The 23,831-nt window shown below is 67.7% G+C and overlaps 3 protein-coding genes across 3 annotated transcripts; 1 reads left to right on the top strand and 2 right to left on the bottom strand.

Annotated features, from left to right (window-relative positions):
• Nucleotides 1-1,960: 1,960 nt before the first annotated feature.
• On the bottom strand, nt 1,961-6,841 carry PFN1 (profilin 1). The gene is made up of 3 exons (XM_066985260.1): nt 6,615-6,841; nt 3,236-3,428; nt 1,961-2,194 (listed from the first exon to the last, which is right to left on the bottom strand). The coding sequence occupies exons 1-3, from the start codon at nt 6,744-6,746 to the stop codon at nt 2,097-2,099; spliced, it is 423 nt and encodes a 140-aa protein (XP_066841361.1). The 5' UTR covers nt 6,747-6,841; the 3' UTR covers nt 1,961-2,096.
• A 4,187-nt stretch (nt 6,842-11,028) lies between these two features.
• Nucleotides 11,029-18,901, top strand: ENO3 (enolase 3). Its single transcript, XM_066985267.1, is given in 15 exon segments — nt 11,029-11,100; nt 11,213-11,299; nt 12,032-12,081; nt 12,083-12,128; nt 12,406-12,464; nt 12,566-12,635; nt 12,729-12,862; nt 14,441-14,663; nt 15,623-15,745; nt 15,748-15,819; nt 16,860-17,061; nt 17,150-17,201; nt 17,203-17,259; nt 17,362-17,420; nt 18,715-18,901. Coding segments are annotated over 14 exon segments (1,302 nt in total). The 5' UTR covers nt 11,029-11,100; nt 11,213-11,214; the 3' UTR covers nt 18,785-18,901.
• A 134-nt stretch (nt 18,902-19,035) lies between these two features.
• On the bottom strand, nt 19,036-23,492 carry SPAG7 (sperm associated antigen 7). Its single transcript, XM_066985268.1, is given in 9 exon segments — nt 19,036-19,161; nt 20,143-20,247; nt 20,250-20,295; nt 21,580-21,669; nt 21,750-21,812; nt 21,814-21,835; nt 21,913-22,001; nt 22,612-22,679; nt 23,326-23,492. Coding segments are annotated over 9 exon segments (690 nt in total). The 5' UTR covers nt 23,417-23,492; the 3' UTR covers nt 19,036-19,045.
• Nucleotides 23,493-23,831: the final 339 nt, after the last annotated feature.

Genomic DNA, 23,831 nt, shown 5'->3' with positions numbered 1-23,831 from the left:
CCCCAAAGCGACCCCAAAATGCCCCCCCAACCCCATAACGCCCCCCCGGCCCCATAAGGACCCCAAAATGACCCCCCAGCCCCATAACGACCCCATAACAACCCCCCCGGCCCTAAAATGACACCGTAACGCCCCCCCGCCCCCAAATGACCCCCCGACCCCGTAACAGCCCCCCCAGCCCTATAACGCCCCCATAACGCCCCTCCCAGCCCTATAACGACCCCATAACAGCCCCCCAACCCCATAACGCCCCCCGCAGCCCTATAACGACCCCATAACAGCCCCCCAACCCCGTAACAGCCCCCCAGCCCCATAACGACCCCATAAGGCCCCCCCAGCCCCATAAGGACCCCATAACGCCCCCCAGCCCCATAACGCCCCCCAAGCCCCATAAGGACCCCATAACGCCCCCCCGCCCCATAACGCCCCCCGCCCTATAACGACCCCATAATGCCCCCCACAGCCCCATAACGCCCCCCTGACCCCATAACGCCCCCCGCCCTATAATGACCCCATAACGCCCCCCCCCAGCCCTGTAACAGCCCCCCGCCCCATAATGACCCCATAACAGCCCCCCAGCCCCATAATGCTCCCCCTGCCCTATAACGACCCCATAACGCCCCCCAGCCCCATAACGCCCCCCGCCCTATAACGACCCCATAACGCCCCCCCCACAGCCCCATAACGCCCCCTGCCCTATAATGACCCCATAACGCCCCCCCCCACAGCCCCATAACGCCCCCTGACCTATAATGACCCCATAACGCCCCCCCAGCCCCATAAGGACCCCATAACAGCCCCCCAGCCCCAAAACGCCCCCCCCCCAGCCCCCAAACGACCCCAAAATGGCCCCCCAGCCCTATAACGACCCCCCAACCCCATAACGACCCCAAAAATGCCCCCCCAGCCCCAAAACGCTCCCCCCCGGCCCCAAAACCCTTCCCCCACCCCACGTGGGGCCCCCCTCCCCCCCCCGTCAGCGTTGAGTCACCGCGGGGGGGGGGACACGGAAGCGCCCGCGCCGGCGCCGCTGCCCTTATAAGGGCAAATCGCGCCCTGGCCCCGTGACCCCCCGAGCATCCGGGCCCCCGGGCATCCGGGACCCCCCATTTTTGTCCCCCCCTCCATTTTTGTCCCCCCCCCGTTTTTGTGTCCCCCCCTTTTGTGTCCCCCCCCCCTTTTGTGTCCCCCACCCCCCCGCGTGGATCCCCCATCTGCGAGCAGCCGGTGCTGCCCCCCCCCCCAAAACAGACCCGGGGGGGGGGGCACACACCTTTATGGCCCCCCAATAAAAAAATCTGGACCCCCCGCACTTATTTGCGACCCCCCCCATTTATTTATGACCCCCCCCCCCATTTATTTCTGCCCCCCATTTATGTATGCCCCCCCCCAACCTCTCCAGCAGATGCAGCTTCTCTTGCGAGCAGCTGCCCCCCCCGATTGAAACCCGGGGGGGGCACACACCTTTATGACCCCCATAAAAAAATCTGGACCCCCCACTCTTATTTACAACCCCCATTTATTTATGACCCCCCCCATTTTTTTCTGCCCCCCATTTCTTTCCGCCCCCCCCAACCTCTCCACAGATGCAGCTTCTCTCTCTGCGAGCAGCCGGTGTCGCCCCCCCCCGATTGAAACCCGGGGGGGGCCACCCTCTTATTGCCCCCCACAAAAAAATCTGGACCCCCCGCACTTATTTACGACCCCCATTTATTTATGACCCCCCCCATTTATTTTTGCCCCCCATTTCTTTCTGCCCCCCCCCCCCCCCCCCCCCGACGCCCCAGCTTCTCTCTCTGCGCAAGCAACCGGTGCCGCCCCCCCGATTGAAACCCCAAGGGGGGGGGCCCCACACGCTTTTATGGCCCCCCCCCAATAAAAAAGCGCCCCCCCGCGGCGGTCACACCCTTCCCCACCCCGGCGGCGGCGCCGGCGCGCGGACTTCGTACCGGGCGCGGTGTCACCGTCACGTCCCCAGGAGGCGATTTTATTGCTGCCGGCAGCGGGGTCGATTTTTTTGTGAGGGGGGGGCGGGGGGGGGGCAAAAAAAATAACCGCGGGGGGGGGGGGGGGGGGCCGCGTGTGTGTCCCCCCCCTCAGTACTGGGAGCGCCGCAGGTGGTTGGCCATCTCGTAGCACTTCTTGTTGACGCAGCCGCCGTGGACGCCTTCCTTGCCCATCACCAGGACTATTGCTAAAGGGGGGTAAAAAATAAAAGGGGGGGGTTAGGAATGAAGTGGGGGGGTAAAAATATGGGGGGGGGGGGGGGTTAAAAATTTGGGGGGGGTAAAATTAAGTGGGGGGGTTAAAAAAGTAAAGGGGGGCACGGTGCAGTCGCGGTGGATGCCTTCCTAGCCCAGCACCAGTGCTATTGCTAAAGGGGGGGGTAAAAATAAAATGGGGGGTTAGGAATGAAGTGGGGGGGTAAAAAATATGGGGGGGTAAAAATTAAGTGGGGGGGTTAAAAATAGGGGAGGGGGTAAAAATAAAGGGGGGGAATGGGGGTGGCACCGTGGACGCCCTCCGTTGCCCATCACCAGCGCTATTGGGGGGGGGGGGATAAAAAGGGGGGGTTCAAAATAAAAGGGGGGGTTCAAAAATAAAAGGGGGGTTCAAAAATAAAAGGGGGGGTTCAAAAATAAAAGGGGGGGTTCAAAAATAAAAGGGGGGTTCAAAAAAATAAAAGGGGGGTTCAAAATAAAAGGGGGGTTCAAAATAAAAGGGGGGGTTCAAAATAAAAGGGGGGTTCAAAATAAAAAGGGGGGTTCAAAATAAAAGGGGGGGTTCAAAATAAAAGGGGGGTTCAAAATAAAAGGGGGTTCAAAATAAAGGGGGGTTCAAAATAAAAGGGGGTTCAAAATAAAAGGGGGGTTCACTTGGTCCTGGTGTCCCCTTCTGTCTTTTTTTTGGGGGGGGGGGGGGGGGGGGGGGGGGGCTCCTGGGAGGCCCTGGGGGGGATCAGGGTGCAAGGGGGGGGTCCTGGGGGGGTCGCAATGAGGTGGGGGGGTCCCAGCACCGCGGGGGGTCCCGGGGGTCACAGGGTGGTGGGGGGGGGCGGGGGTCACAGCCACGTGGGGTGACACCAGCTGCTCCCAGTACCGCGGGGCACCGGTAACTGGGGGCTCCCGGTGCAGGGGGGGGATTCCCAATCCGGGGGGGGTCGCAATAAATTGGGGGGGGGTCCCGGGGGGTCGCAATAAATTGGGGGGGGTCCCGGGGGGTCCCGGCGCCTCACTCTTGTTGGTGATGGTGGCGGTGATGTTGAAGGTGGGCGCCCCGGCGGCGCTCTTGGTGCGCAGGTCCATGGTGTGCTCGCCCTCCACCAGCAGCGAGTCGCGGATCACCGAGCACTTCTGGCCCCCCAGCGTCAGCCCGTTCACCAGCAGGCTGCCGCGGTCCTTGCCCACCAGCACGTTCACCTCCGCCGGCTTTTTTTTTTTTCGCGGGGGGCCCCAAAAATTAAAAAAAAATAAGGAAAAGTTAAAAGAAACAGGAAGGAAATTAATGGCGGGTCGCGGATCGCCGAGCGCTTCACCCCTCAGCATCAGCCGGGTCCCCAGCGGGCTGCCCCCATCCTCCCCCCACCACTGCCACATGCACCTCCACCGGCTTTTTTCGCGGGGGGGCCCCCAAAAAATTAAAAAATAAAATAAAAAGTTAAAAGGAATAGGAAGGAAATTAATGGGGGTCGCGGATCATCAAGTACTTTTGCCCTCCCAGCATCAGCCCGGTCCCCGGCGGGCTGCCCCCATCCTCCCCCACCACCACATTCACCTCCGCCGGCTTTTTTTTTCGCGGGGGGGGCCCCAAAAAATTAAAAAATAAAATAAAAAGTTAAAAGGAACAGGAAGGAAATGAATGGGGGGTCATAAATCAACAAATACTTTTGCCCCCCCCCCCCTCAGCCCGGGCACCAGCGGGCTGCCCCCATCCTCCCCCCCCCCCACATTTGCCTCTGCCGGCTGTTTTTTTCGCGGGGGGGCCCCCAAAAATTTAAAAAAAATATAAGAAAAAGTTAAAAGGGATAGAAAGGAAACCGATAGGTGGCTGGGGGGGGGGGTTGCCGCCGCCTCCCTTCCCCCACAGGAAGCCCCTCCCCCGCGGGGGAAGTCGCCGCATTCCGAGCGTTTTTTTGGGTGCCCCCCCACCTCAAAATCCTCGACCCCTCCCCCCAAAAATCCTCGCCCCCCCCCAGTCCTCGTGACCCCCTCCCCCGAGTCCCCGTGCTCCCCAAAACCCCCAGACCCCCCAAATCCCTGTGCCCCCCCAAATCCCTGTGCCCCCCTCAAGTCCCCCAATATCCCCGTGCCCCCCCCAAATCCTCATGGCCCCCCCAAACCCCTGACCCCTCCCCAAATCCCTACGCCCCCCCAATCCCTGACCCCCCCAAATCCTCGTGCCCCCCCAAATCCTCACGTCAACCCCCAAATCCCCAACCCCCCAAAAATCCCCAGACCCCCCAAAATCCCCGTGCCCCCCAATATCCCTAACTCCCCCCAAATCCTCAGACCCCCCCAAAATCCTTGTGCCCCCCCAAAATCCCCAGACCCCCAAATCCCCGTGGCCCCCCTAAACCCTCAACCCCCCCCCAAATCCCCCGACCCCCCAAAAATCCCCAGACCCCCAAAATCCAGATGCCCCCCCAAAATCCCCGTAGACCCCCCCCAAAATCCCCGGACACCCCCCCCAAACCCCCAACCCCCCCCCAAATCCCCAGACCCCCAAAATCCTCGCGCCCCCCCCCCCCAAATCCCCAACTCCCCCCCAATCCTCATGCCCCCCCCCCCCCAAATCCCCGTCACCCCCCCCAAAATCCCCAGACCCCCAAAATCCTCGTGGCCCCCCCCAAATCCCCAACTCCCCCCAATCACTCAGACCCCCCCAAATCCCCGTGCCCCCCCAAACCCTCAACCCCCCCAAATCCCCATGGACCCTAAAATCCTCAGACCCCCCAAAATCCCTGTGCCCCCCCAAACTCTCAACCCCCCCCCCCAAATCCCCAGACCCCCAAAAATCCCCGTGCCCCCCCCAAATCCCCAACTCCCCCCAAACCCTCAGACCCCCCCCAAAATCCCTGTGCCCCCCCCAAATCCCCTTCCCCCCCCGTCCCCATCACAGCCCCGGTTCCTCCCCACGGGGGGGGGGCGGGGGGGGCCGGGCCACGCTGGCAGCGCCGCCGCTCCCGGACACATTTTTCTGCCTTTTTTGTCCCGGTTCGGCCCGGTCCTGGCGGGGGGGGGGGGATCCGTGCCCCCCCCCCCCCTCCATTTTCCCCCCCCCTCCATTTTCCCCCCCCCTCCATTTTTCCCCCTCCTCCCCCCTCTCTTCCCCCCCTCCCTCCCCTTTTCTCCCCCCCTCCTTTTTTTTCTACCCTTCCCCCCCCAGGGAAGCACCCAAGAGGAAAAAAAAACCTCCAAGGACCCCCCAAAAGCCCCAAAACCTCGCTTTTTCGCCCCAAAACACCCCCTCTCCTTTCTCCCCCCCCCTTTCTTTCTATCCCCCTCCCCGCTTTCTCTCTCCCCCGCCCCCCCCGGAAGGCGCCCAACTTCCTGAAGAGAAAAAAAACTACAAAAAGTCCCAAAACCTCGCCTTTTCGCCCCAAAACGCCCCCCTCCTTTTCTTCCCCCCCTTCTTTCTTCCTCCCCCCTTCCCCTTTCTCTCCCCCCCTCCTTTTCTCTCCCCCCCCCTTTTCTCTCCCCCCCCCCCCGGGAGGCCCCCAACTTCCTGAGGAGAAACAACCCCCAAAAGCCCCAAAACCTCGCCTTTTCGCCCCAAAACGCCCCCCCCCCCCTTCCTTCCTTCCTTCCCCCCCCCCCCCTTTTCTCCCCCCCCCCCCAAAAAGGGAGGGGCCCAACTTCCCCGAGACAAAACCAAAAGCGGAAAAGGGGCCCCGGCACAAAGCCCCAAAACCTCGCTTTTTCGCCCCAAAACGCCCCCCCCCCCCCAACCCACCGCCGGGGGGGGGTCACCCCTAACCCCCCCCCTTTTACCCCCCCCCCCCCCCCCCCCCCCCCCCGCCCCCGCTTCCTCTCCCAACCGCCGTTTCCTCCCGGCCCCCCCCGCCCGTTTCCCGCCTTTTTACCTCAGAGGCGACCCCCCCATCCCCCCCCCCCCCCGTTTCCCGCCCTTTCCCCCTCAGCCGCTTCCCGCCTTTTCTCCTCACGCGCCCCTTCCCGCCCTTTCCTGTCAGGGGCGCACCCGCCCCCCCCCCCCCGGTAACCCCCTCCCGTTACCGGTAACCCCCCTACGGTCCCGGTAACCCCCCCAACTTCCCGTTAACCCCCCCTTTCCGGTAACCCCCCCCGTTATCGGTAACCCCCCCTTTCCCTGTTACCCCTCCCCCTTCCCGGTCCCCCCTCCCCACACTTACCTTTAACCCCCCCCGGTCCCGGTAACCCCCCTCCTTCCCGTTACCCCCCCGGTCCCGGTAACCCCCCCCGGTCCCGTTACCCCCCCCGGTCCCGTTACCCCCCCGGTCCCGTTACCCCCCCGGTCCCGTTACCCCCCCCCTTTTCCCACTTACCCCCCCCTACGGTCCCGGTCACACCCCCCGGTCCCGGTAACCCCCCCCGGTCCCGGTAACCCCCCCCCCTCCCCCCTCGCCGCCCACCTACCGTGATGTTAGCGAAGGTCTTGCCGGGGGTGGCGGCCCACACGGCGGGGGTGTCCTTGTAACCCACGATGGCGGCGTCCTGGCACGTCCCGTCCGCCATCAGGCTGTCCACGTACGGCGCCCACCCGCTCATGGCGGCGGCGGCGGCGGAGGAGACCGGGCGGGAACCGGGCGGGGCCGCGAAGGGCGGGGCCGGGGCGGGGACGGGAGGGGGTCGGGAGGGGGGCGAGGGGCGCGTGCGCGGAGCGGGCGGCGGCGAGAGACGGGGCCCGGCGGCGGGGCCGGCGCGGCGCCTTTATATAGGGGGCCCGAGGGGGCGGGGCTTAGGAGGGGGCGGGGCTTGCGCGGAGGGGGCGGGGCTAGGGGAGGGGCCCGCGCGAGGCCACGCCCACCGCGGCGCGCCAAGGGACGGAGGCGCCGCTTCCTGGACGGGGACCGGGGGGGGGGGGCATGGAACGGCCCCGGGACCCCCGGTAAAGGGCGCAGCAAAGCTCCGGGACCGGGCATTGCATGGCCCGGGGACCCCCGGTAAAGGGTCACTAAAAAGCTCCGGGACCGGGCATGGAACGGCCCCGGGACCCCCGGTAAAGGGCGCTGCAAAGCTCCGGGACCGGGCATTGCATACCCCGGGGAGCCCCGGTAAAGGGCGCTGCAAAGCTCCGGGACCGGGCATGGAACGGCCCCGGGACTCCCGGTAAAGGGCGCTGCAAAGCTCCGGTACCGGGCATGGAACGGCCCCGGGACCCCCGGTAAAGGGCGCTGCAAAGCTCCGGTACCGGGCATGGAACGGGCCCGGGACCCCCGGTAAAGGGTCACTAAAAGCTCCGGTACCGGGCATTGCCCCCCGGGACCGAGCGCTGCACCCCTACATTGCACCCCCGGTACTGGGCATTACACGGAGCATTGCACCCCCCCGGTTACCGGGCATTGCACGGCCGTGGCACCCCCGGTACCGGGCATTGCAAAGCCCCGTTACCGGGCTTTGCACCCCCACCCCCACATCACCCCCATGTGTCCCCGTCCCCCCCCCCCCGGTGCTTTGCACGCACGTAAGCCCTCGCACACCGCAGCACGGTGCAGGCCTCCCGCCCGCTTCCGCCCTGCACCCTGACGCACCGAGCGCACTGCACCCCCCCCCGCTCCCCCCCCCCCCGTGCACCCCTGCAAAAGGCGCCCCTCGTGCAACGAGAGCCCCGTGCATTGCACGCGCGCACGCACCCCCCCCGTAAAGCGCACGCCCTGCGTGCAAACGAAGCCCTCGTGCAACGCAGCCCCTTGCTCCGTGCACCGCTGCGTGCGTCCCGTGCAATGCAACCCCCCCCACACACCACCACCACCCCCCCGGGAAGTGCACGGCTCCGTGCAACGCGGCTCCCGTGCACCGCGCGGCTCCGTGCGACGCCCCCTGCGGGCAACGCAACCCCCCCCCGGGCAGCGCGAGCCGTCTCCATGTAAGGCAAACCCTCAGGCGGCGCGGCGCGTGTCCGTGCAAGGCAGGCCCCTCGTGCAAGGCAGGCCCCTCGTGCAAGGCAGGCCCCTCGTGCAAGGCAGGCCCCTGTGGAGTGCAACCCCTCGTGCAATGGCCGCCTCCGTGCAATGCAACACATCATGCAATGCACCCCCCTCGTGCAATGCACCCCCCTCGTGCAAGGCAACCCCCTCGTGCAAGGCAACCCCCTCGTGCAAGGCAACCCCCTGTGGAGTGCAGCCCGTCGTCGTGCAATGCAACCCCCTCGTGCAATGCACCCCCTTGTGCAATGCAACCCCTCGTGCAATGCACCCCCTCGTGCAACAGCCGTCTCCATGCAACACAACACATCATGCAATGCACCCCCCTCGTGCAATGCACCCCCCTCGTGCAATGCACCCCCCTCGTGCAATGCACCCCCTCGTGCAATGCACCCCCTCGTGCAATGCAAACCCCCTCGTGCAATGCAAACCCCCTCGTGCAATGCAACCCCCCCCGTGCAATGCACAGGAATGCAACCTGTCTCTGTGCACTGCAACCCCCTCGTGCAACGCAACCCCTCGTGCAACGGCCGTCTCCATGCAATGCAACACATCATGCAATGCACCCCCCTCGTGCAATGCACCCCCTCGTGCAACGGCCGCCTCCGTGCAATGCAACACATCATGCAAGGCAACCCCCTCATGCAATGCAACCCCTCGTGCAATGCACAGGAATGCAACCTGTCTCCGTGCAATGCACCCCCCTCGTGCAATGCAACCCCTCGTGCAATGCACAGGAATGCAACCTGTCTCCATGCAATGCAACCCCTCGTGCAACGGCCGCCTCCATGCAATGCAACACATCATGCAATGCACCCCCCTCGTGCAATGCAACCCCTCGTGCAAGGCAACCCCCTCGTGCAAGGCAACCCCCTCGTGCAAGGCAACCCCTGTGGAGTGCAGCCCGTCTCCGTGCAATGCAACCCACTCGTGCAACGGCCGTCTCCGTGTAATGCAACACATCATGCAAGGCAACCCCCTCGTGCAAGGCAACATGTCTCTGTGCAATGCAACCCCTCGTGCAAGGGACGTCTCCGTGCAATGCAACACATCATGCAACGCACCCCCTCGTGCAACGCAACCCCCTTGCAGTGCAACCCCTCGTGCAACGGACGTCTCCGTGCAATGGCACGTGTCTCCGTGCAATGCAGCCCCTCGTGCAATGCAACCCCCCGTGCAATGCAACCCCCCCGTGCAATGCAACCTCTCGTGCAATGCAACCCCCCCGTGCAATGCAACCCCCTTTTCAATGCATATCTCCGTGCAATGCACCCCCCCCCGTGCAATGCAACTCCCGTGCAATGCAACCTGCCCCGTGCAATGCAACCCCCGTGGAATGAAACCCTTCGTGCAATGCACATCTCCGTGCAATGCACCCCCCCCCCGTGCAATGCAACCCCCCCGTGCAATGCAACCCCCCGTGCAACGCAACTCCCGTGCAATGCAACCTGCCCCGTGCAATGCAACCCCCCCGTGAAATGAAACCCCCGTGCAATGCAACACGTTTCTTTGCAATGCCCCCCCCCCGTGCAATGCACACCTCTGTGCAACCCCCCGTGCAATGCACGTCTCTGTGCAATGCCCCCCCCCCCCGTGCAATGCAACACGTTTCTTTGCACCCCCCCCCGTGCAATGCACGACTCTGTGCAATGCCCCCCCCCGTGCAATGCACTTTTCTCTCCCCGCCCCCCCCGCCACCACCGGGCTCGGGCGGTTTTGAGTCAGCGCCGGGCGGGACTTTCCGGGGGGAGGGGCGGCGGTTTCACTTCCTGTCCCTGCCCCCCCCCACCCCCCCTCCCCCACCCCGTCCTCCCTCCCCGCCCCCCCCCCCCCCCCTCCCCGCCTCGGGGGGTGGAAGGGGGGGCAGGGGGCATTGTGGGTAACGCCCCCCCCCCGGGATAAAACCGGAGGGGGGGGGGAGGGGCTGGGAAAGCCGTGCCCCCCCCCCCCCCAGCCCCCCCCCCCCTCCCCCCCCGTGGGAACTTCCCCCCGCCCCGGGAAGTGGTTGGGCTCCGCCGCCCCTCCCCCACCCCGCTGCAACCGTCCCGCGTGGGCCCCCCCCCCCCAAAAAAAATTTGCCCCGCCCCCCCATGTGATCCCCCCCAGGTGCCCCCCCCAGATGTGTCCCCCCCGGAATCCCCCCCCAGGCATCCCCCCCCCCCGAGATGACCCCTCCCGAGGTGCCCCCCCCCCCAGCTGCCCCCCCAGGTGTGTCCCCCCCCCCAGGTGTCCCCCCCCCACCAGATGTCCCCTTCCCCATCCCCCCCCCAGTGTCCCCTCCCCCCGATGCCCCCTCCCCCCAGGTGTGCCCCCCCAGGTGCCCCCCCCTCAGGTGTGCCCCCCCATGTGCCCCCCCAGATGTGTCCCCTCCCCCCAGGTGTCCCCCCCCCAGGTACCCCCCCCCCAATATCCCCCCCAGATGTGTGTCCCCCCCCAGTGTCCCCCCCCAGTGTCCCCTCCCCCAGGTGTCCCCCCCCCCCGAGGTTCCCCCCCCCCAATATCCCCCCAGGTATCCCCCAGATGCCACCCCCCCTCCAATGCCCCCCTCCAATGCCCCCCCATGTGCCCCCCCCCATGTGCCCCCCCAGATGTGTGTCCCCCCCCCAGTGTCCCCCCCCCCCCAGGTGTGTCCCCCCCAGTTGCCCCCCCTCCCAAAATCCCCCCCCCAGATGCCCCCCCTCAGGTGTGTCCCCCTCCAATGCCCCCCCGTTCAATGCCCCCCCGTCCAATGCCCCCCCCTCCATGTGCCCCCCCAGGTGTTCCCCCCCCCCCCAGCCCCTCGTGGGCCCCGTGGGGTGCTGTTGGGGGGGGGGCGGCTCTCGTGTTACCGTGCCCTTTCCTGGCACTGCGACCTTTGGGGGGGGGGGCTAAAATAACCCGGGGCGAGGCGGGGGGGCCGGGGGGGGTCCATAAATACCCCCGGGGCTCCCCCCCCCTCGGGGAGCAGAGCAGCAGCACCCACCCGCCAGCACCCAGCGGTGAGCACCGGGTGGGCCCTGGGGTGGGGGGGCAAAAGCGGCGCTGGGGCGGGGGGGGGCGCCGAGCGCTGAGGGGGGGGCCCTATTAATTGCCCCCCCCTGCCCCCCCCAGCCATGTCCATCCAGAAGATCGTGGCCAGGGAGATCCTGGACTCCCGGGGGAACCCCACCGTGGAGGTGGACCTGCACACGGCCAAGGGTGGGGGCGCCGGGGGGGCCTTGGGGACACTGGGGACACTGGGGGGCCTTGGGAACATTGGGGACATGGGGGGGTTGGGGACATGGGGGACATGGGGGGTTGGGGACATTATGGGGGTGGGGGGCTTTGGGGACGTGGGGGGCTTTGGGGACGTGGGGGGGTTGGGGACATTGGGGACATGGGGGGGCACTGGGGACACTGGGGGTTGGGGGCTTTGGGGGGTTGGGGGCTTTGGGGGGTTGGGGGCTTTTGGGACATGGGGGGGCTTTGGGGACATGGGGGGGCTTTGGGGACATGGGGGGGCTTTGGGGGCATGGGGGGGCTGGGGACATTGGGGACATTGGGGGGCTTTGGGGACACTGGGGATTTAGGGGCACTGGGGGGTGTTGGGGACACGGGGGGGGCTTGGGGACACGGAGGGGGGGGGGTGGGGAGGTGGGGGGACCTGGGGGACATGAGGATGGATATTAGGGGGACATTGGGGGGACGTGGGGGGTATTGGGGACATGGGGGGGCCTTGGGGACATGGGGGGCTGGGGGGGCATTGGGGACATGGGGAGGCCTGGGGGGGACATTGGGGGAAGATGGGCGGGGGGGACGACGCTGGGGACATGGGGACGTGGAGGGGCACGGGAGGGACCCGGTGGGACACTGGGGAGGTGGGGGGGACACCGGGGGGGGGGGGGGGACACGGCGGGGGGGTCACGGCCCCGTTGCCCCCCGCCCCCCCAGGCCGTTTCCGCGCCGCCGTCCCCAGCGGAGCCTCGACGGGGATCCACGAGGGCGCTGGAGCTCCGCGACGGAGACAAGAGCCGCTACCTGGGCAAAGGTGGGACGGGGACCGGGGGGGGTCCCAACCCCCCTCCCCAGGACCCCCCGAAACCCGGTGACCCCCCCAAAGACCCCAACCCCCCCAAAACCCCCAGACCCAACCAGGCTCCCCAGACCCAACGACCCCCTAGGATCCAACTTGGTTCCCCGAAGCCCAGTGACCCCTGAAGACCCCCTCCCAGCCCCCCTCCCCCAAATTCCCCCCGAGCGGGTGCCCCCCGACATTTGGGGGGGGTCCCACCAAGGTGACCCCCCCCCCCCCCCGCATCCCCCAGGTGTGCTGAAGGCCGTGGAGCACATCAACAAGACCATCGGCCCCGCTCTGGTGGAGAAGGTGAGTGCGTGGGGTGAGACTGGGGGGGGGGCACGGGGGTGAGGGGGGAGGCAAACCCCAAAACCTTGACCCCACCCCATCCTTTATCCCCCCCCCCCCAGAAAATCAGCGTGGTGGAGCAGGAGAAGATCGACAAGCTGATGATTGAAATGGACGGCACCGAGAACAAATGTACGCCCTTGTGTGTCACCCCCTTGCACCGTGTGCCCCCCCTCCCCAAGACCCCCCGGGGTCCCACTCAGTCCCCTTCTCCCCCCCCCTCAGCCAAATTCGGGGCGAACGCCATCCTGGGGGTGTCGCTGGCCGTCTGCAAGGCCGGCGCGGCGGAGAAGGGCGTCCCACTCTACCGGCACATTGCCGACCTGGCCGGCAACGCCGACCTTATCCTGCCCGTGCCGGTACCACCGGGGGGCACGTTGGGTTTGGGGGATCCTGGTTGGGTGTTTTGGGGGGTCATCGTTGGGTTTTGGGGGAAATCGTTGGGTTTTGGGGGTCACCGTTGGGTTTTGGGGGGTCGCCGTTGGGTTTGGGGGATCCTGGTTGGGTGTTTTGGGGGGTCATCGTTGGGTTTTGGGGGGTCATCGTTGGGTTTTGGGGGGTCATCGTTGGGTTTTGGGGGTTCTTCGTTGGGCTTTAGGGGTTGCCGTTGGGCTTTGGGAGGTCATCGTTGGGCTTTGGGAGGTCATCGTTGGGCTTTGGGGATCATCATTGGGTTTTTGGGGGGCGCCGTTGGGTTTGGGGGATCCTGGTTGGGTGTTTTGGGGGGTCGTCGTTGGGTTTGGGGAGGTCATCGTTGGGTTTGGGGGAAATCGTTGGGTTTTAGGGGTCATCCTTGGGTTTTGGGAGGTCATCGTTGGGCTTTGGGGATCATCATTGGGTTTTTGGGGGGCACCGTTGGGTTTGGGGGATCCTGGTTGGGTGTTTTGGGGGGTCATCGTTGGGTTTCGGGAGGTCATCGTTGGGTTTTGGGGGAAATCGTTGGGTTTTGGGGGAAATTGTTGGGTTTTGGGGGGTCGCCATTGGGTTTTGGTGGAAATCATTGGGTTTTGGGGGAAATTGTTGGGTTTTGGGGTCATCGTTGGGTTTTGGGGTGGCATTGTTGGGTCATGGGGGTCCTGGTTGGGTGCTTTGGGGGGCGCCGTTGGGTTTTGGGAAGTCATCGTTGGGTCATTGGGTCTTTGGGGGGGTCATTGAGACTTTAGAGGGGTCATTGGGGCCTTCAGGGGAGGTCATTGAGTCTTTGGGGGTCATTTGGGTCTTGGGGGGTCATTTGGGTTTTGGGGGGGTCATTTGGGCCTGGGGGGTCATTGGGTCTTGGGGGGAGTCATTTGGGCCTGGGGGGGTCATTGGGTCTTGGGGGAGGTCATTGTGTCTTGGGGGGGGGTCATTGGGTCTTGGGTCATTGAGTCTTGGGGGGGTCATTTGGGTCTTGGGGGGGGTCATTGGGTCTTGGGGGGGTTCATCACATTTTGGGGGGGGGTCACTGTGGGGTTCGCCGCGTCTTTGCAGGAGCTCTTGGGTGGGGGGGGATCGTTGGCTCTCGGCGTTGGGTCCCGAGCCCATCCTGGATGCTTCCCCCCCCCCCGTTGACCCCCCCCCCGCCCCCCCCGTTGACCCCCCACCCCCCCGTTGACCCCCCCAGCCCCCCGTTGACCCCCCCCCGCCCCCCGTTGACTCCCCCAGCCCCCCGTTGACCCCCCACTCCCCCCGTTGACCCCCCTGCCCTCCCCGTTGACTCCCCCACCCCTCCCGTTGACCCCCCGCCCTCCCGTTGACCCCCCCGCCCTCCCGTTGACCCCCCTACCCCCCCGTTGACCCCCCCCCACTCCCCCCATTGACCCCCCCACTCCCCCCGTTGACCCCCCTACCCTCCCCGTTGACCCCCCACGCCCCCCGTTGACCCCCCACGCCCCCCATTGACCCCCACTCCCCCCGTTGACCCCCCGCCCCCCGTTGACCCCCCCGCCCCCCCCCAGGCCTTCAACGTGATCAACGGGGGCTCGCACGCGGGGAACAAGCTGGCGATGCAGGAGTTCATGGTGCTGCCGGTGGGCGCCTCGTCCTTCCGCGAGGCCATGCGCATCGGCGCCGAGGTCTACCACAGCCTCAAGGGCGTCATCAAGGCCAAGTACGGCAAGGACGCCACCAACGTGGGCGACGAGGGCGGCTTCGCCCCCAACATCTTGGAGAACAACGAAGGTGCCGGCGGGCCCGGGTTGAGGGGGGGGGATTTGGGGGGGGGGGGGGGGGGCGCTCTCGGTGCTACTTTTAGCGCCGGGGTTGGGTTTCGGGTCGGGGACGGAATTAGCCCCCGTGGCCGTAACCCGAGAAAGGCTACGGGGGCGACGGAAAGGGCACGAGCCCCAGGCACGCGTGCGCCCCCCCCACACACCCCCCAGGTCCTCCGGAGGAGGAGGAGGAGGAAGGAAGGGGAGGAGGGGTCCGAAGGTCCCACTGATTTCGGGGGTGGTCCCAATGGACGCGGCCTCAACACCCAAGGGCTCCCCGTGGCGGTGGAAGAGGAGGAAATGGGGGGGGGTCCGAAGGTCCTGCTAATTTTGGGGGGTGGTCCCGATGGACGCAGCCTCGGCACCCAGGGGGCCCCCATGGTGGAAGAGGAGGAAATGGGGGGGGGGTCCCGGGGGGGTCCGAAGGTCCCGTAGGATTTTGGGGGGTGGTCCCGATGGACGCGGCCTCATCACCCGGGGCCCCCCATGGTTGAAGAGGAGGAAATGGGGGGGGTCCGAAGGTCCCGCTAATTTTGGAGGAAATGGGGGGGGGGGGGCCCGGGGGGGGGGTGGGTCTGAAGGTCCCGTAGGATTTTGGGGGGTGGTCCCGATGGACGCGGCCTCAACACCCAAGGGCTCCCCATGGTGGAAGAGGAGGAAATGGGGGGGGGTCCAAAGGTCCCGTAGGATTTTGGGGGGTGGTCCCGAAGGTCCCGTAGGGTTTTGGGGGGTGGTCCCGATGGACGCGGCCTCGGCACCCGGGGCCCCCATGGTGGAAGAGGAGGAAATGGGGGGGGGGTCCTGGGGGGGGTCCAAAGGTCCCGTAGGATTTTGGGGAGCGGTCCCGAAGGTCCCGCTAATTTTGGGGGTGGTCCCAATGGATGCGGAAGGGACTGGGGGGGGGGGGGTCTAACGGGTGTCGCCCCCCAGCGCTGGAGCTGCTGAAGGCGGCCATCGGCCAGGCCGGGTACCCCGACAAGGTCGTCATCGGCATGGACGTGGCGGCCTCCGAGTTCTGCCGCGACGGGCGCTACGACCTCGACTTCAAGTCCCCCCCGACCCCAAACGCCTCATCTCCGGCGAGCAGCTGGGGCAGCTCTACCAGAGCTTCATCAAGAACTACCCCGGTGCGGCGGGGGGCTTCTCCGGGGGCTCGTATGGGGTTGGGCGCGGGGGAAATGGCCTCGCCGAGCCCGCCCCCCCGGGGGACAGCGGGAAGGGATGGGGGGGGTCTCTAGTGTCTCGTATAGGGTTGTGCAGGGAGGTGAGGGGCGGGGGACGGCGCTGGCCGAGGTTTGAGGGGTGCTGGGAGGCTCTGGGGTGAACTGGGAGGCACTGGGGAGAACTGGGAGGCACTGGGGAGAACTGGGAGGCACTGGGGGGTCTCTAGGCAGCCACTGGGGAAAGCTGGGAGGCACTGGGAGGCCTCTAGACAGGCACTGGGGAGAACTGGGAGGCACTGGGAGGCCTCTAGCCAGGCACTGGGCAGAACTGGGAGGCACTGGGGAGAACTGGGAGGCACTGGGGGGTCTCTATGCAGGCGGGGGCTTCGGGGCTTCTCCAGGGGCTTGTATAGGGTTGGGCGCGGGGGAAATGGCCTCGCCGAGCCCCCCGGGGGACAGCAGGAAGGGATGGGGGGGGGTCTCTAGTGTCTCGTATAGGGTTGTGCAGGGAGGTGAGGGGTGGGGGACGGCGCTGGCCGAGGTTTGGGGGGGGTGCTGGGAGGCTCTGGGGTGAACTGGGAGGCACTGGGGAGAACTGGGAGGCACTGGGGAGAACTGGTAGGCACTCGGGGGTCTCTAGCCAGGCACTGGTCAGAACCGGGAGGCACTGGGGGGTCTTAGACAGGCACTGGGGAGAACCGGGAGGCACTGGGCAGAACTGGGAGGCGCTGGGAGACCTCTAGGCAGGTACTAGGCAGAACTGGGAGGCACTGGGGAGAACTGGGAGGCACTGGGGGGTCTCTAGACAGGCACTGGGCAGAACTGGGAGGCGCTGGGAGGCCTCTAGAGAGGCACGGGGCAGAACTGGGAGGCGCTGGGAGGCCTCTAGCCAGGCACCGGTCAGACCCGGGAGGCACCGCCGCGGCCCCGGGCGCTCGGGGCCGTAACGGGCGGCGGCGGCGGCGGCGGCAGCAGCGGCAGCAGCGGCCGCGGTCGTCCCGCAGTGGTGTCGATCGAGGACCCGTTCGACCAGGACGACTGGGAGGGGTGGCAGCGGTTCCTGGCGCAGGTGGACATCCAGGTGGTGGGCGACGACCTGACCGTCACCAACCCGCGGCGCATCCAGCGGGCGGCCGAGCTGCGCGCCTGCAACTGCCTCCTGCTCAAGGTCAACCAGATCGGCTCCGTCACCGAGTCCGTGCAGGCGTGAGTCCCCATTTATTTATTGGGGGGGGGGGGTGGCCCTAAGGGGGTGTCCCCCCCCACCCTGTTCCCGGTGTGTCCCCCCCCGTAGGTGCAAGCTGGCCCAGAGCCACGGCTGGGGCGTGATGGTGAGCCACCGCTCGGGGCGAGACCGAGGACACCTTCATCGCCGACCTGGTGGTGGGGCTCTGCACCGGCCAGGTGGGTCCCCCGAGACCCCCCGCGTCCCCACGTGTCCCCACGTGTCCCCCCCCCCCCACCCGCCGCGTCCCCACACCTTCCTCTCTTCAACCCCCCCCGCAGATCAAGACGGGCGCCCCGTGCCGCTCCGAGCGCTTGGCCAAGTACAACCAGCTGATGAGGTGAGGGGGCCCCCAAAATGTCCCCCGGGGGGGTCCCCAAATGTCCCCCGGGGGGGTCCCCAAATGTCCCCAAGGGGTCCCCCAATCGTCCCCGGGGGTCCCCAAGGGTCCCCAGGGGTCCCCAATCGTCCCCAGGGGTCCCCAGCCATCTCCAGGGGTCCCCAATCGTCCCCAGGGGACCCCAACTGTCCTCAACGGTCCCCAACTGTCCCCAGGGGTCCCCAATCGTCCCCAGGTGTCCCCCCCATGGTCACCATGTCCCCAGGTGTCCCCAACCACCTCCAGGTGTCCCCCCTACGGCCACCACGTCCCCAGGTGTCCCCTGCCATGGCCACCATGTCCCCAGGTGTCCCGAACGGCCCCCAGGGGTCCCCCCACTACGGTCACCATGTCCCCAGGCGTCCCCCATCACGGTCACTGTGTCCCCAAGGTGTCCCCCATCATGGCCACCATGTCCCCAAGTGCCCCCAACAGTCCCCAGGGGTCCGTCCCCCCCCCCCCATGGCCACCATGTCCCCAGCTGTCCCCAACAGTCCCCAAGTGTCCCCCATCATGGCCACCATGTCCCCAAGGTGTCCCCCACCACGGTCAACCCATCCCCAGGTGTCCCCCACTGCGGCCACCATGTCCCCAGGTGTCCCCAATGGTCCCCAGGTGTCCCCAACCACCTCCAGGTGTCCCCCCCACTATGGTCACCACGTCCCCAGGGTGTCCCCCGCCCCTGTCACCATGTCCCCAGGTGTCCCCAGGGGTCCCCAACCATCTCCAGGTGTCCCCCCTAGGGCCACCATGTCCCCAGGTGTCCCCTGCCATGGCCACCATCTCCCCAGCTGTCCCCAATGGCCCCCAGGGGTCCCCCACTACAGCCACCATGTCCCCAAGGTGTCCCCCATCATGGCCACCGTGTCCCCAGGTGTCCCTTGCCATGGTCACCGTGTCCCCAAGTGTCCCCAGCAGTCCCCAGGTGTCCCCCCCACGGTCACCACGTCCCCAAGGCGCCCCCCCCCCATCACGGTCACCGTGTCCCCAGGTGTCCCCCATCACGGTCAACCCACCCCCGGGTGTCCCCCACCGTTGTCACCACGTCCCCAGGTGTCCCCAATCCCCGAGCGCCCCCCCCCGTGCCCCCCTTGAAAGACGCACCCTCTGCACCCCCCCCCATCCCTGGGTGCCCCCACGGACTCGGGGGTGCCCCCACGGGACTCGGGGTGCCCCCACGGGACTCGGGGTGTCCCCACGGGACCTCTCCCCCCAATCTGACCCCGTGTCGCGTTGTGTCCCCCCTGTCCCCCAGGATCGAGGAGGCTCTCGGGGACAAGGCCAAGTTCGCCGGGCGCAAGTTCCGGAACCCCAAAGCCAAATAGGACGGGGACGGACGAGGACGCCGCGACCCCGCCCTGGAGCCACCGCCGAACCCCCCGGGGGCGCCGTGACCCCCCCGGGGCCTCCCCCCCCCCCTCAATAAAGGCTCCAGAACCGCCCCCCCTCCTCGTTACGGGATCACGCACGCGGACGCCGCTGGGAACGGAGCAGATTTATGGACCCCCTTTTTGTGCCCCCCCCCCCCCCGGTTAAATACCCCCCCCCGGGAGCGCGCTCGCCCCCTGCACCCCCCCCCAAAAGGCCTACGCCGAGGCCCCCCGGCCCCCCTCGTCCTCCGCCTGCCGCAGCCGCTTCTTGGCCCGGATCTCGTTCATGGCCTCCTCGATGGAGCGCGTGTCCCGCTTGTTGGCCACGGGCACTGGGGGGGACAGGGGCTGAGCGGGGCCCCCCCCCCCAGCAAGGGAGACCCCCGACAAGGCCCCCCCCCCCCACTGAAAGGGCCCTCCCCCCAAAACGAGGAACCCCCCCCCACCCCAAAATGAGGGAACCCCCCCCCCCCAGCTGCTGGGACCCCCTCACTGCTGGGACCCCCCAAACAAAAGACCCCCCCCCAATACAGACACCCTCCCCCAGTAAGGACCCCCCCCCCCCAAAACAACAAAATTTTCCCCCAAAACAAGGGGCCCCCCCAACCAGGACCGCGTTGCCCCAGCCCCAGGGGACCCCTGTGCCCCCCCCCCACCTTGTGTGTCCCCCCCCCCCCCGGTGCCCCCACCCCCAGGGGGCATTGACCCCCCTGCACCCCCCATGGGCAGTGCCCCCCTCCCTCCCCGTGCTACCCCCAGGGGCAGTGCCCCCCCCCCCCGTGTCCCCCCCCAGGTGCAGTGCCCCCCAGTGTCCCCCTGTGGGGCTGTGACCCCCCTGTGCCCCCCCCATGGGGCAGTTCCCCCCCCCCCCCCCCCCCGCCCCCACTCCAGGAGCAGTGACCCCCCCGGTGCCCCCCCTTTGTGTGTGTGTCCCCCCCCCAAGGGAATTGCCCCCCCCGGTGCCCCCCCCCCCCTTTGTGTTTGTGTCTCCCCCGGCCCCCCCTTTTCTGTCTCCCCCCAGGGAAATTGCCCCCCTTTGTGTGTCCCCCCCGGTGCCCCCCCTTTCTGTGTGTCCCCCCCGGCCCCCCTTTTCTGCCCCCCCCAGGGGAGTTGCCCCCCCTGGTGCCCCCCCCTTTGTGTGCGTCCCCCCCCCCGCCCCCCTTTTGTGTGTCCCCCCCAGGGGAATTGCCCCCCCAGTGCCCCCCTTTGTGTGTGTGCCCCCCCCCCAGGGGAATTGCCCCCCCTGGTGCCCCCCCTTTGTGTGTGTCCCCCCCGGCCCCCCCTGGGGAACTGCCCCCCCCGGCCCCCCTCACCACAGCCGTAGGCCTTGTTGGCCTCCATGGTGCGCGCGGCGGCCTTGGCGGCGTCGCAGCCGATGAGGTGCCGGTACTTGTCCTTGTAGTCGCTGGGGGGCCGGGGGCGGGGCCGCGCCGCAGCTCCGCCTCCTCCCGCTGCGCCGCCAGCTCCTGGGGGCGGGGGCTCGGTGGGCACGGCCCCCCGGAGCGAGACACGCCCCTTCCCTCAGAGCCCCTCCCCCTTTGCCCCTCCCCCTTTGCCCCTCCCCCCTTTGCCCCTCCCCCTTTTCCCCCCAAGCCCCTCCCCTTTTGCCCCTGAGCCCCTCCCCTTCCACTCTGAGCCCCTCCCCCTTTTGCCCCTCCCCCTTTTGCCCCTCCCCCTTTTGCCCCTCCCCTTTTGCCCCTCCCCCCAAGCTCTTCTTCTCCCCAAGCCCCTCCCCCTTTCACCCCAAGACCCTCCCCCTTTGCCCCTCCCCTTTTCACTGAGCCCCTCCCCCTTCCCCCCTTTTCACTGAGCCCCTCCCCTTTTCCCCAAGACCCTCCCCCTTTTGCCCCTCCCCCTTTTGCCCCTCCCCCTTTTGCCCCTCCCCCCAAGCTCTTCTTCTCCCCAAGACCCTCCCCCTTTCACCCCAAGATCCTCCCCCTTTGCCCCTCCCCTTTTCACTCTGAGCCCCTCCCCCTTCCCCCTTTTCACTGAGCCCCTCCCCCTTTTGCCCCTCCCCCAAGTTCTTCTTCTCCCCAAGCCCCTCCCCCTTTCACCCCAAGCCCCTCCCCCTTTGCCCCTCCCCCTCCCTTTTTCACTCTGAGCCCCTCCCCCTTCCCCCCTTTTCACTGAGCCCCTCCCCTTTTTACCTTGAGCCCCTCCCCTTTTGCGCCAAGCCCCTCCCCCTTTTGCCCCTCCCCCTTTTGCCCCTCCCCCTTTTGCCCCTCCCCCTTTTGCCCCTCTCCCTTTTTCCCCCAGCCCCTCCCCTTTTGTTTTGAGCCCCTCCCCTTTTCCTCTAAGCTCTTTTCCCCAAGCCCCTCCGCTTCTCCCCTCCCCACTCTGAGCCCCTCCCCCTTTTGCCTTGAGCCCCTCCCCTTTTCCTCTAAGCCCCTCCCCCTTCTGCCCCTCCCCCTTTCCTCTAAGCTCCTCTTTTCCCCAAGCCCCTCCCCTTTTACCCAGCTCCCTCCCCCTTTTACCCCAAGCCCCTCCCCCTTCACCCCTCCCCCTTCCACTCTGAGCCCCTCCCCCTTTTGCCTTGACCCCCCCCCCTTTTCCCCAGCCCCTCCCCTTCCCCCCCCCCCCCCGCCCCCCAAGGGGGGTCACACTCACCTCAACCCCCCTCCCCAGAGGTTCCTCCCCCTCCCTGAAGCCCCACCCCCAACCCCCCAAGCCCCTCCCCCTCCCCAAGCCCCGCCCCCTCTCTAAGCCCCGCCCCCTCTCTAAGCCCCGCCCCTCCCCGAAGCCCCGCCCACCCTGAGCCGGCGGCGCTCCTCGGCCCGCGCCGGGTCCCACTCCTCGCCGCGCCGGTACGCCTCCAGCTCCTCGTCCGAGGGGGCGAACTCCTGGTTTTTTGGGGGGGGGGGCACGGCTCAGCGACCCCCCCGCCCCAAATGTCCCCCCCGCCCCCCCCGCGCGCCCCCACCTTCTTAAAGACCATGACGTAGCGGCTGTCCTCGTCGTCCCCGAAGGAGAAGGACGTCAGCCCCGGCCACCTCGGCCACGTCGTGCCTGTCGTTGTGGGGGGGGTCACCCGGGGGGGCACACACGCAGAGCCCCCCCCCAAGAAAAAGCCCCCCCACTCTCACAGGATGCTGCGCTCGATCTTGGTCATGGGCTGGAAGCGGCGGCGCGGCTCCCCGCTCGCCTGGATGAAGGCCGACACCTCCTGCTCCATCTGGGGGGGGCAAAGGGGGGGGTCACCTCATTGGGGGGGTCCCCAGATTAAGGGGGGGGTGGGGGGAAGGGAGGGACAGGGGGGACAAGGGGGGTCCCCACGTGGGGGGGATGGGGGGGACAGAGGAAATAAGGGGGGGCAGGGGGGACAAGGGAGGGGGTCCCCACATCGGGGGGGTCCCCATATTGAGGGGGGGTCCCCACATTGGGGGGGGTCCCCACATTAAGGGGGGCGGGGGGGGGACGGGAGGGGACAGGGGGACAAAGGGGGTCCCCACATTGACGGGGGGCGGGGGGAGAATGGGGGGGACAGAGGGGACGGGGGGGAAAGGGGGGGCAATGGGGACAAGCAGGGGGTTCCCACATTGGGGGGGACAAGGAGGGGGGGACAAAGGGGATGGGGGTCCCCCAATGTGGGGGGGACAGAGGGAACCAGGGGGGCAGAGTGAGTGGGGGTGACCCCAAATTGGGGGGGGGCAGAGGGGACAAGGGGGGGCCAAAAGGGTCAAGGGGAGGGGGAAAAGGGGCCAAGGGGGGTCCCCCAATTTGGGGGGGGGGTCAGAGGGGCCTGGGGGGGACAAGGGGGTCGTGGGGAGGGGTTGGGCTCTCACCCTCTTCCTGAACTCCACCTTCTGGCGCTTCTCCTGCTCCTGCAGCTTCTTCACGCGGGCGGCTTGCTCTGGGGGGCGTGGCCAGGCGTGGGGGCGTGGCCAAGGGGGCGTGGCCAGGCGGGGAGAGGGGGCGGGGCATGGCGGCAGGGGGCGGGGCCAAGCAGGGCCCTGGGGCGGGGCCAGGACCCCTGGAGGGTCAAGGAAGGGGGCGTGGCCAAAGCCAGTGGGCGTGGCCAAGGGGCGTGGCCTATGGGAGGGGACACCTGAGGGCGTGGCCATGGGTTGGGGGCGTGGCCATGGGTTGGGGGGCGTGGCCATGGGGGCTTGGGGGCGGGGCCAGGACCCCCAGGGGGTGTGTGAAGGGGGCGTGGCCAAACCCAGGGGGCACAACAAGGGGCGGGGCCAGGGGCACGTGGGGGCGTGGCCGAGGGGGTGGGGGCGTGGCCAGGCGGGGGTGGGGCCGGGTAGGGGCGGGGCCTGGTGGGATGAGGGGCGGGGCCTGGAGCCCTTGGGGGTTCCTAGGAAGGGGGCGTGGCCAACCAAGGGGGCGTGGCAAAGGGGCGGGGCGGTACCTCCCGGGTGGGGGGGCGAGGAGGGGCCCGGGAAGGGGGAGGGGCCGCTCGCGGCCGGTTCCTGCCCCCCCCCTCGCCCCCTCGCCCCCCACCCCCACCTCCGGTGCCCCCCCAGCCCCCCGCCCCCCCCCCCGGCGCTGACCCCTCGCCCTCCGCCGCTCCTCCCCGTCGGCCGCGGCCGGCGGCCGCTCCATGGCGCTGAGGATGGAGCCCAGCAGGTCCAGCTCCGCCATCTTGGGGACGCCGAGCGACGCAGCGCCGGGACACGCCCCCACGTCCCCTACGTCACCTGCGTCAGCGCGGCGGCGGCGGGACGCAAAGGGGACGCAGGGGAGGGGCGGGGCTTCCCTTAAAAGGGCACGGCGTGCCTTGAAGGGGCGGGGCTTTCCTTAAAAGGGCATGGCGTCCCTTAAAGGGGCGGGGCTTCCCTTAAAGGGCACTGCGTGCCTTGAAGGGGCGGGGCTTCCCTTAAAAGGGCATGGCGTGCCTTGAAGGGGCGGGGCTTCCCTTAAAGGGCATGGCGTGCCTTGAAGGGGCGGGGCGTCCCTTAAAAGGGCACTGCGTGCCTTAAAGGGGCGGGGCTTTCCTTAAAAGGGCACGGCTTGCCTAGAAGGGGCGGGGCTTCCCTTAAAAGGGCACGGCGTCCCT

This window comes from Anser cygnoides, chromosome 31, assembly GCF_040182565.1.
Source record: "Anser cygnoides isolate HZ-2024a breed goose chromosome 31, Taihu_goose_T2T_genome, whole genome shotgun sequence".
Taxonomy (NCBI): domain Eukaryota; kingdom Metazoa; phylum Chordata; class Aves; order Anseriformes; family Anatidae; genus Anser; species Anser cygnoides.
This window is presented reverse-complemented; position numbering and strand designations above follow the sequence as displayed.